This window comes from Scomber japonicus, chromosome 1 (assembly GCF_027409825.1).
Source record: "Scomber japonicus isolate fScoJap1 chromosome 1, fScoJap1.pri, whole genome shotgun sequence".
Taxonomy (NCBI): domain Eukaryota; kingdom Metazoa; phylum Chordata; class Actinopteri; order Scombriformes; family Scombridae; genus Scomber; species Scomber japonicus.
Genome location: NC_070578.1, coordinates 22,266,734 through 22,278,849, shown reverse-complemented (window position 1 = coordinate 22,278,849; position 12,116 = coordinate 22,266,734). Strand labels below are relative to the sequence as shown.

General features: G+C 38.6%; 1 protein-coding gene across 5 annotated transcripts in view; it reads left to right on the top strand.

Moving 5' to 3' along the window:
* nfat5b (nuclear factor of activated T cells 5b) overlaps positions 1 to 12,116 on the top strand; it is a 37,825-nt gene that overhangs the window by 11,704 nt on the left and 14,005 nt on the right. For 2 of the 5 annotated variants that reach the window (XM_053315964.1, XM_053315955.1), the window contains exon 2: positions 10,532 to 10,657. In XM_053315964.1, coding sequence (XP_053171939.1) covers positions 10,532 to 10,657 — 126 coding nt within the window. Of the gene's footprint in view, positions 1 to 10,531; positions 10,658 to 11,585; positions 11,916 to 12,116 lie in introns of those variants that run through there. The other 3 variants (XM_053315987.1, XM_053315972.1, XM_053315979.1) reach the window with 2 other exon arrangements.

The following is a 12,116-nucleotide window of genomic DNA, read 5'->3' as shown; positions in this document are numbered from 1 at the left end:
GACACAGAGGAGTTATTTTCTTTTGATAAGTTAAATAGGTCATCAGCAGACATGACAGTGTTCAATCTCCCACCGCCTCGCAAGCCCCAACCTGCTCGGATAGAAATTTGACTCAACAGGAGACTTGATTTTATTTCTTGTGCTTGTGTTCTGACATGATTGTCTTTAACTGTGGTTTGCATGGCAACTCAGCAGTGAGAACGCCACTTAAGGCTAAGTTCACACTGCAGGCCTTAATGCTCAATTCTGATTTATTGCTCAAATCCGATTTTTTGTTTGACTGTTCATATTACACTGTTAAATGTGGCCTGTCTGCGGACTGTGATGTGAACAGCTGACGCTCCTGAAGTGACCCGCGTGCTCAGTTGATCATTAATGACGTCACGCACAGAACGTTTTTTGTTTGCAGTGCAGAACTGTGATGTGTGTTGCTCCAGAATAACGTCAAAGCCGCATTAAATGTGACCTGACTGTTCAGATTGCGGTCACAGTCAAAAAAATCCGATATGTATTTGGAAATGTGACTTTCAATGTGACTTGTGCTGTTCACATTGTCAGAAACAAATCAGATACGGGTCACATTTGAGCAAACAAATCGGATTCAGGTCACTTTTAACTGCGGTGTGAACGTAGCCTAAGACATTTCTACAAAAAGAAGAGATGACATGCAAATCTATACACTATGGTTCAGGGTGCAAAGTTGTATAAGGGGTCCTTCACTGATTTTCAAAGTCAGTTTACTCGTCACAAGGAATTCTGCTCATCCAATGAAAACAGTATTAAGTAGCCCTGATAGCAACTTTCAAAAGTCTGAAAAAGTAACCCTGATGTTGTCATCAGTCATGGAATTGATAACAGAAGGCATGAATTAACATGTAACAAATGATACATTGTGGGCAAATCCCAAATACTTTGGGAGGTAGACCCATACTGGAGACTAAACGTCAGGATATGTTAGTCAACTATTTATTAGTTTAATCTGTCTCTTAGAAATCTCCCAATTCTATGGAAGCCCACTACTTAATTGTTGTAGTATCCCTTTAACTCAGAAACAGACAATAATGTGAACTGCCTATTGGCTCACCCCTGCTTTAAGGTATTTTTTGTATTTATTGCAGCTGTCTGTTATGAGCAATAAAGAATCCTCACATGAGCTATATGGCAGGATCTGGAAAGATAAGTTTTTAACAAGGTGCAGCAACTATTGTCTCAAAGTGAAGCCTGTGTTCATCTGAGAGCCAATGAGCTATATACTGTTAACATTTTTGCTTGGTCAGACAACAGACTGCAATACTGTATCCAATACTGTAAGTCCAAATTTGTATTTGTCTATTATTTTTTTGAAACAGTAACAAAACCATGTCAACAGAGCAGCGACCTTCCAGTTTAGTGGTTTTCACTGGTTCTTGGCCACTACTTCCATAGCCTGCTGTGGTTTTCTCTGACTAATAAGTAGACATTCCAAATCCTTAATTAGACTGAACACCCAATCTTCTTAAGTCATTAATAACCAAAGGCGTAGGCTGAGTCTAGCTGTGGAAGGCGAGGACAAATAGTCACAAATCTGAAAAAATGGCAAGTTTTTAAGAAATAAAACTTAGGAAATGAGGACAGATGGGCTATACAGTATGAATTGGCTCAGAAGGAGCAGGTGGGGTCTTAGACTTGCTGCCAGTCCTGAGCAGACCTGCTGATCCGGCTGCTTTTTTGTTTAAGGCTATGTTTGTTTTGAAATGGTTTCTCAGTTTACAATATTTAGGCATTAAGTTTCTACAGGCTCGACTGTTCTATTGTGAATTCATGAGTGCCTCAAGACTTAAACAGACCTTCCCAGTGTACGCTAAATGTTGAGCTAATGCTGCCAGCTACTTTATCTGTTTGCTCCCACTTTCTTGTTAAATAGAGCAAACAACTTCCAATCAGAAATCAGTTTGCAAGGCTGCCAAAACTTGACCTCTGTGACGCCTCAAGTTATTTATAAAACCACAATTACTCTGATTGTAGCTGAACTGTGCACTGTGGACATACAATTTTATGTTGTATTGAATTGATTTGCTATTGTTTTTATATTAACATATCATCATAGCATCATAGTATGAACCTTTTTATTCCAGAATTGGTTTTTAGGACACTACATTATGTTTATTTTTTAGAGAAAACAACCTAACTAGCCAACTTTTTTGCAGACAGTGAGGAGTTTTTAAATTCACTTTTGCTGTGATTCTTTTTCCAGGTTCAGACTAAATGTGGTTAGCAGCTTGGTGATGTCACACACTGTCGGTGAGTGTCGTGCTGTGTTGCTACAGGCTTTTCCTGTTGCCTCAGCACGGTTTTCCTGTAAGTCAGACAGAAATGCCTGGGTTGGCACACCAAGGACTTTGTTCTGTCATACTCTAGCTTGTAAATTTGCTTATATTTGTGTGTGTGTGTGTGTGTGTGTGTGTGTGTGTGTGTGTGTGTGTGTGTGTTCTGTACCTGGGAATGAGGACATTTAAGGAAAGTGAGGACATTTTGGCCAGTCTTCACTTTCTGACAGACCTTCAGAGGGCTGTTTGAGGCTTCAGACTTAGTTTTAGGCTGAAGGTTAGAATTGGTTTAGGGTAAGGTTTAGGATTAGGCATTTAGTTGTGATGGTTAAGGGCTAGGGAATGCATTTTGTCAATGTCCACACTTAGATAGCTAAACAAACACTTGTGTGTGTGTGTATGCGTATTTGGTCTCCTCTGACTCAGAAGAAAAGGGGGTGTCACTTGAGGTACTGTCATCCCCACATAGGCCTAATTTCACTGGAGGTGTTGTCTAAAAGTGCATTCCAGTATCTGTATGCAAGCATGTCATTTTCTGGTGAGTGTACGAAGTTGTGTATGTGTGTGCGTGTGTGCGTGTTGTCCTCTGTAAATAGTTTGAATTCCACTGCTTTCTGAAGTCACTCTTTCATACTAAGCTCATTGTCTGTTTCATCTCTGACTCCACACAGAGTAAACACAGAGCTAAATGTGGATAAATTGTAGAGCGTTAATCTCAGCCATAATTTATGAGATTAACATGAACCGTGTTGCAGTGCTATGAGAATATAAAATACGACTAACAAACCACTTTGTTTGCAAACCTGTCTTGTTGCTGGGTGGTTTGGCCCTGACAGCAGCCTCAGTGGGCTGTTTTGTAAAGTCAGGATCATGGTGGGTGTCTGTTGAAAGCAAATCATGTAAACTGATACCTGGAGGTTGTTCTTGACCACTTCAGGATTAGCTGCACTGAAAGAGCTACATGCCACAAACCCCGAGCCTGGTGTGACACAAATGACTTGCCTTAGCCTGATTTAAAGTCTGGCTGACTTTCAGTTTTTGAAACAACTGGGGAGAGATTTTCTTTAAGCACCACAGTACTCCGTGAGAGCTCCAAGAGAAGCAGGATTGCAGGGTGTTTACAACAAATCAAAAAAGAAAAACAGCTACAGTATTCTGTCTTTGCCGATTGGAATTGCTGATTCCAGATTCTTCTCTAAAGCTAAGCACATTTTAAGGTCAGCTGATAAAAAAATATCTTTTCAAAACCTTATTGCTCTTTTATTGAAAAGACAGCTATTCTTTTGACTTGAACCGAGTTGACACTGAAGTGTAGGAGTTTGGACGAGGTCCAATGTAAATTTGCCACATAACTTGTGGTCGATATCAATTGAAAATGCATGTTAAGGAATGTAAATTGATATCTTGAGCAGTGTTTTGTGAGTGCTGTATGCCTTTACTTTTTAATGAACCACCCAGTCCCCCTTTTTTGAAGCATGTTGGTTAAACCATCAGCATAAACATAAGCACAGTTTGTCAGAAATGAAAAAGGCAAAAGGTCAGTCAAGGGTGGGTAAGGCTACAAAGATGATCAAGATGGAAATGAAACATAATGAATGTCATAATATACACTCTTGATTCTATATTATTCACCCTGCTTTACCTGCTTTAGGTTGACTTTAGACACTCTTGCTGCTTTTTTTTTGGCATAGACACCTTTATTCATCAGTAGACAGACAGTAAACATGGGAGAGGGAGAGAGAGAGAGGGGTGTCACATGCAGCAACGGACCTCCGGCTGGGATTCGAACCGGGGTCGGCTGCATTTGTGGCATGCTCTAACCCCTCGACTACCTGTGCGCCATTCTCTTGTTGCTTTTAATTGGGTTCATTCAGTTGGAATTTGTAATTGCTTCATTAGCAAGCTCAGTTTCCCCAGCCTGTCTTTTTAGACATGATTCTGTTACTGTATGTTTTGTTTTATGTGTTTTTAATAGTTTACTTGCATGTTGTTAGAAACACTGTACTGCTACTATCTTCACCATGGCTCCCTTGAAAAAAAGATAATCTCAATGGGATCCACGTGGTTAAATAAACGTTTGATAAAAAAATTATAATAAAAAAAAAAATCTATGACTAAAATCCAACAGGAATGGGAGTGTCACCCGTGCACTATAACCGTGATTTCGCACATCCCCTCTTGTTAAATGTGTTCATTCTGTTCTATTCTATGCCATTTCTTCATCAGTTGAACATTATGTAAAATACAAGAATGGTTTCGTAGTACTTCCTTAATGCAATAACTAGTACCAATAAGTATAATGGCCTTTATGGTGCACTAAACAGCAGAGTAACCACTGGGCTTTTTATTTTTCAACATATTTGAGTCACCGTCTCTGATGTAATCTTGCAGCATTCATAACACATTTCCCTAAAATTACAGTTAACCACTGGCAGCTATATTCACCAGTATTTTACTTCTGTAAATAGCTTTAGCAGTTAAAGAAAGCAGAAAGTTATTACAGTATTCTGCTGTTGAGTGTGAGGTTTACAGTTTGATACTGTACCTAGGCCTGCAGTAATATGCTGTAATCTACATTAACAGTGTCTCACTTTAAATGTTACAATAAACAACTGAAAAGTTATCTTCTTATTCATATTTATGGTAATGTAAATAACAATGTGTCTTCAGTTTTCATGGTCCAGTAATGAGATCAGCACAGTTTTACATTTACAAACATGTTACCTTGAGCATCTAACACAAAAGAGGATGAGACAAAGTGATGGCTGTATGGAACTGATCATTTTGTTCAAAGGCTTTCAAATATGCCAAATATATTATATATAAGTATGTGTTGGAAAAATAATTCTCATGGTTCATGCCCTTTCACAGGGGGTCAATGTAAATCTGGCAATTATAACATCTTGAAAGTGCTCTGCAAACTATTGTTAAAAATATAAAAGTACTAATAAACAGATTACAGGATACACAGCCTTTAATGCCTTCAAATGTTCTCTGGTATAAATATAAGCCAGGCAGGCTCACAGCTCATTCTTTCTCATCTGAGAAAGAAACAAGAATAAAGAGAAAGAGAAGTTAAACAACTGAGTGGCAGAGAGAGAGAGACATTTTACACAAAAGGGAAACTTAACTTTATGAAGTGAAGTCAGGTTCTTCAGAGGCATGGTGATGAGGATTCACTGTGAGCTTGTTTATTTACTGAGACATTATTTTTTCCCGTCTGGCCTCTGTTCCCCTCTCAGGGTTGATCACAATTAAGTAAATGAAAACAACATGTACTACTTGTATGAGAAAACAATATTGGAAATCAGCAGCAAGCATATCTTAACCAACTTGGTTAAAATACACCACCATATGAAACCAGTTATGTGCTTTAGATAGTAGACTAATATCAATTATGAAATGCAAGTGAGATAAATAGGGTGTAGGTAAATATCAGGCTGGTCTCATGTAGTAGAAAATATTCATCCAAATATAATCTTTAAACTAGACTTCCAAACAGCAGTCTAAGTACTAATGATTCAAACAAAAATGAAACATAGTTGCTAATCAGGTAATTCTATTGTCTTTTGGTTTGATTCTACAAAGGAGGATAAACAGTGATTAACTGATGATGGTTGCATGCAGCTTCTGTCCCTCCATTACCGCTGTAGTGAAAATAAAATTACTGTATTTTGCTATCACATCTCAGAGCAGCTTACTGTTAATGTCTGTTCTTGGTTTTGTCTCTAAGAAAGCATCAACATTAACAGTATTTTACTGTATTTTGAGACAACAGTATGTCATAAGTGACAGACTCTGCAGTCAAAATAAAAGTTATGCCGTCTGTATTCCACTAACACGAACATTATATCTTTCTCTGGAATATGTATGTATCTTATGTGGACAAAAAAACAAGAACACATTTAGAAAAACAATGTAATGTAGGCCTATATACAGTATCATGTTATCATTTGTATATGACACACCTGCACATTCCTGTGTAGTGTCTGTCATTGAAAAAATAATTCCTGGCCGCCGATGTAACGCCCACTGGATGCTTTTACTTTATCGTTCCTATGCTCAACCAGCTTCCCCATCCATTCATGCTTACATCTCGCTGTCACAACACTTTAACAGTGTACATGCTCCTTTAACAAGTTTGCCCAGCTTGTAACAATACGCTTATCTGCTAGTCTGCTAAAACAAATGCGGGATTAATACAACAGCAGTGGAATATATCTTTTATTTATGAAGAGTTCACAAAGTTTTTTTTTTTTTTGAGGCTGTAGTAAGAAAGTCAGTTGCAGAGTAAACGATTAATAAAGACACAGAATATCATCTTCATTTATAATGCCTTGCTAATTAATTTTCCAAGTTATTAGACAGACTGGTTTCAGGTACTATGCACTTCACTACTGGAATGAACTGACACTCGTTCCTCTGAGGGACTTTTAGGTTTTATTCTTTATAATGTTTGTAATTATTTAAGTAGTGTATCCGTGAACAACAACAACAACAACAACAATAATAATAATGAAGTACATTTAGTTTTCATTTCACTCAGCTATGACAGTCAGATAGGGATTGTGTTTCGTGATGCAGCATTTAACACCAGGAAAAAAAAAAAATACATCCTAATATTTAGCATTTAAAATCCCAGATTATAGCCTTTTCAATACTGGATTTATCCGACTACTTACCAATCAGTCAATATTTAAGAGTTTAAAATAAAAGATGTGTTAGCCAGTCTCGGTCAAGTTCTGTCGATGAAATATAATGGTATTGATGTTTTGTGAATATATTATTGCCCAGTTCTATGTAAATACACAAACAATGACCAAGTACAGGAAGGTCCCTTTAGCTAGATTCATAGTTCGTGCCTAAACAGAAGTGTCTTCATTTGAGGAAACACGGATATTCAGCATAAATCCAAAAGGACGCAGGGGAAGCTTGTAAACTCACAAAAACCTCCAGCCAACTGAGTTAGATTCTGACCTTCGTGCTTACTTCTTGTTTAGTATTAACAGTTGAACCTCTGTGCCACCAGTTACATTAATGAATGTATGACCAAAATGTGTATTAATTCATAACATCATTATCCAAGAAGTGTTGAGTAATTAATCAATTACAATTAGTAATGAACTAAAAGTGATTATAGTGTGATTTCATCATTTATTAATGTTGATCCACAGCAGTAAGAACATCCATGTATTAGTTATGTATTAATCAAACATGAATGGCTATTATTTGGGGTATTATTAGTGCTATCTATCAGTACTGGTTGGTAATGTCTGCTGAGATTTTACAGAGATGATTCAAATGTTGTAACCTTTGTTGTTTATGTAACATCCTGTAATACCAATGCCTAGTTCTCCATTTGATTTTGGATAATGCCGTTGTATTTTCTCCACATTATCTCACGAGAGACGCAGACGCTCAAAAGACTTGTCCCCTGATCTGTGTTGCTATGGAGTCGCTGGCAGCCTTCATGTAGGCTTGGCTGTAAACATTTCAGGGTTGTTGTACATGGTTTGCTGCAGGTGCCAGCGCCTTCAGTGTTTTTTTTTCTCTGCTTGGAATAATCTCCAAAATGTACTGACAAGGTGAGCTTAACCGTATGTTCCAGTCACTTTTTGTTTAGTACTATTCCACTAAGTTAATAAATCCACCATGTGTATCTCTGTAGCCTAAACTTTTCAGCATTAATAGGTTATTTTCTTCCTTTATTTCTGCTTGACAGGATTCCGCATGACAATACGGCTAACCTGTTGAGCAAGTTGAAGTACAGAAAAGGGTCTGCGAGCACAGTAAACAAGACAGGGAGAGGGAGAGAGGTAGGTGGAGTGGAGGAGGGGGACAGAAGGGGAGTTAAATCAGTCACTCAGCCAAAAACCAGTGCCACGCCCCAGGTGCCAGGGCTAGTAAGAGCAAGCAGCAGGAATGTGAGGGAAATGAATGGGAGTGTAAGTCCTGCCATTCACATGGTGAGTGCTTTCTTTTTTCACCTTTAGCCTGCACTACTTACCATATAAACATATCACACGTTATGGGGTGGATATAAAGAGCAAAGATGTTTGACTGTTGGCTCCGAAAAGATCTAATTGTGCATGAAACTTTTTGGGATTTTTATTTAATTGTATGTGTTGCTCGTTTGTTGTTTATCCTTTTTTTTAACAGTGAAACTCAATATGTGAATCTGGGAGGACATTTATCAGGATGTATTAAAGGCATGAGTAGACCTGATCAAAACTAACCACATGAGCACTGTGTATGTTAGTGTGAATATTTTCGGTTAAACTGTAATCTGTTATTATGATAATCACACACAGACATAAAATGAAAGGTTTTTACTCAGTGGTCAGTGGTCTGCGCAACATGACTAGTCTTAAGTTAAAATCAAAACATCACGTGGTGAGTGTGTGAGTCAGTTCGGTTTATTTCCCAGCTAACCAGGTTGAGCTTCTTTTTTCTTTTTTTTTCATTCTCCTGCTGTGTGAAAGGGACAGTGTTTTGTCACGTGTGAATAAAGAATTGCTCTCTGTCTGCTTACGAGGAAACAAATATGCCACAAAATAAGGATTTTCACTTTAAAAAAAAAAACGTCCAGGGACTGTGGAAACACTTTGAACAGGCCAGCCAGTGATTCGAGACCACTGCTCTGAGAGAAGAGTACATATTTTCTGTCTGTGCGGTTGGCAATCTGTTTACTGGAAGGGCTGCTCACTCAGAGCACATGTTTCTGCATGTGCAGTCAGTCAGTGAGCCCCAAGAAGACTGTGGAGTTTAAGTGTAGATGCAGGGGCAGAGAAAGTGTTTTTGTGCAGGTGGTGGGGGGGCGTTTGTTTGCATGAGTGCCTGTGTGTGTGTGTGTGTGTATGTGTGTGTATGTGTGTGTGTGTGTGTGTGTGTGTGTGATTTTGTTTGGAGAACTTAGCAAATAACCAGCAAAGCCACAGTCGAATCCCGAGTGTATGTGTGGTTGAGTATGAGCTATATGAGTTTGCTGAGTCCAGATTTAAGCTCCCTTTCTGGGAACCGGCATTCCCTGCTCTTCTAAACCGAGCTGTAAGAGACTGGAGGGCTTTGGGAATGAAGAGGCATGGGCTGGTTTCAGTATGTCCCAGGTTTGTCTATTGTACACAGCGAGTGGTAACAATGGGAGGGTTAAGTATCTGATATACACACCGAACCCTGGGACTCAGCTGCAAGTAATTAAAGCTGGCAGTTGGCAGAGAAGAGAGTCAGGCGACTGTAATGGCCGCTCTAAGTTCATACCATAATATTTGGATGATGAATCAGGCTGCTAGTAAAAGTGTTGTCATGCTGTTGACCCAAGGCTTTCGCCCCCTCCCCACGTCCTGTTGGCCCTGAGGGAGGCACAGAGAGGAGAGGGAAAGGCTTTGTATCACCCCGCTGCCTGTTTGTAATGAGATCTGCTGTTTATTTGGTGTTCAACAGCTTTTGCTTTTACCTCAGTAGTTGTGTAAGTTTATGCTTTTTCATGTGGTTTAGTACTTCACAAGGTGTATTTAGAACCCCTGGTTATTATCTTTGTAATTGATTAATCACTTCAGCTCTTGTCACTGGCCTTAAGACTACAGTGTGGCAGAGGAATAATGCTGTTATAACTACTTCTTCTTTCAAATAGGGTCAAATGTCCTGATCAGAATCACCATAAACAAGGTCACTGCACATTTATTCACACGTTTATGTCAGTTTTATGATTTCTCTAAACAGATGTTGACATGAATTGGACTTATTTTTCAAGTGAATGTTATGATCTTGGAGAAGAAACACAGCACTGTTTTTAGGAATCTTCAGTACGTGTAGCCAGCGGCACAGTTCGGCAATAACAAAGAGGTGGAAACCCGTTTGGCGTCCGAATTGATGCTGGTATTATCATGCATTGTTCTCATGGACAGCACTCAGTATTTCCTTGCCATTTACCAGATTGGTTGCCAACCAGACAGTGGGAATGTTCTTACAATTGCGAAAGAGATGTGATGTGACATGTAAGTTGTAACACAGTGATTACAACATCAGAATGATATCTAATGAAATGAAAGATAACAAATATATTCCTGAGGAAAGCATGGCTCAGAACAAGAAGTTCTCAAGTTTACTTTCTCTACAACAATGTGGTTATTGAGCTGATGCATTTAAATTGTGATTCTCATTTAAAGTCAAAAGCTGTCAAGTTCCTGTTAGTATGTTGCCTTATTGTTCATTTAATTTCTTTACAGAATCAGTGTATGACCTTCTTCCAAGAGAGCTGCAGTTGCCTTCCTCCACTCAGCAGAAGCCAAAAGTCATGAGTCAAAAGAGCGGTGGAGAGGCAGGGCCTCCTCCTTCAGTTGCTGTAGCATCAGGTAGGATCCTACTCCTCTTTTCCTTATTTCGCCTCGGAACTGCTCATGCCCCACCTCAAAAAAACAACCCATGCAACAGTCTGTACCTGGAAAGCCAGTCAGACAAGCAGTCTGCTGCTCTGTGATCTGTGATCAGTCCAAAAAATCTGCTTAAGACAAAAGTTGTCATAAAATCACATGTACATTCCTACCATCTATACGTGCTTATACACAGTGAACAACCTGGTTAGGGGAATGTTGTTGTGATTACCTTTGAACTACTGTGTGTTGTGTCTTGCAGCAACAAAGTTTTGAAATGGTCACGTTCAGCAGGTTTTTTGTGATGCAGGCATGACACAGTGTAAAATTGCTTAATGATTTAAACGTCTGTGCACACACAGTACCCCATAATAACGTGAGAGCCCAACAAAGCTTATTACTTAACAGTTTTATATTCTCAGTTTTTTTTTCTTTTGGTTTGCAGCTTAGCTGTGGCCAGTTTTTGTGATTGGAAAGCTAGTTGATGACCTTGACCATGTTCCCATAGTATTTTCAGCTATGTTTTATTATTGACATCTTGGTTATGAAAGGGTAATTTGTAACTTTAAAACACACATTGGTTTGGCACACTAAACTGTGTTTCGATGTATCATGATTGAGATCATGATACAGCTGTTTAATCAGATCTTTTACCATTCATGACAGAAGTTATTGGTTTCACTAACAATGAGCAGTTTGTACTGATTTATGCTGATGTTAAACATCACAAAACAACAAGCATGTTGAGTGTACAGTGCAGACACAACATAAGACATACAGGTTTGAAGCTTATTTAAGGACTGATTCTTAGAAATTGAAGCATAATATGTTTCTATTGGGACATCTTCAACAAGAGCCACAAATGCAATGTCACATTTATTTCCTTTTCCCTTGACCCTCCCAAGTTAAGGGTAGTAACACATCAGTAAAGTCTCCTTTGTCCTAATGGGCGCTGATCATGTGTGGAAGTCACTGCTCACAAAACCAACTCATGTAGTCAGAACTAATTAACCTATTTATTAATCATTGGACAGATAATGTTTTAATACATAGTAAATTCTTTACAACAATTTTCAGTCCACTTGGCCATCAGACGAGTGGTTAAAAAGTTGTTTTTTTCATCACCGCAGCTTCTCATTGAAGCATCCAGGCTTTAGAGTGAGTTTCAGTTAATCCAGAAGTTTGTTCCGTATGGATATCAGTGCTGCATTGTGGGAAATGTGGCTGTATCAGGATGAAGGTGAAGTATATTTAAATTTACATGGAACTATAAGTTTTACTGAAAAAACTGTCAATAACATCATCTGGCTCTCATCTGTCTTTCTGCTTTTTTGTAAGCTTAAAGCTCTGAAGTCACAATTATGTTTCTAGTCAGATTTTACAGTGACATGCAGTGTTTAGCAAAACAGTGTTACTAATGTTTTTTTTAATTTCATTTGCA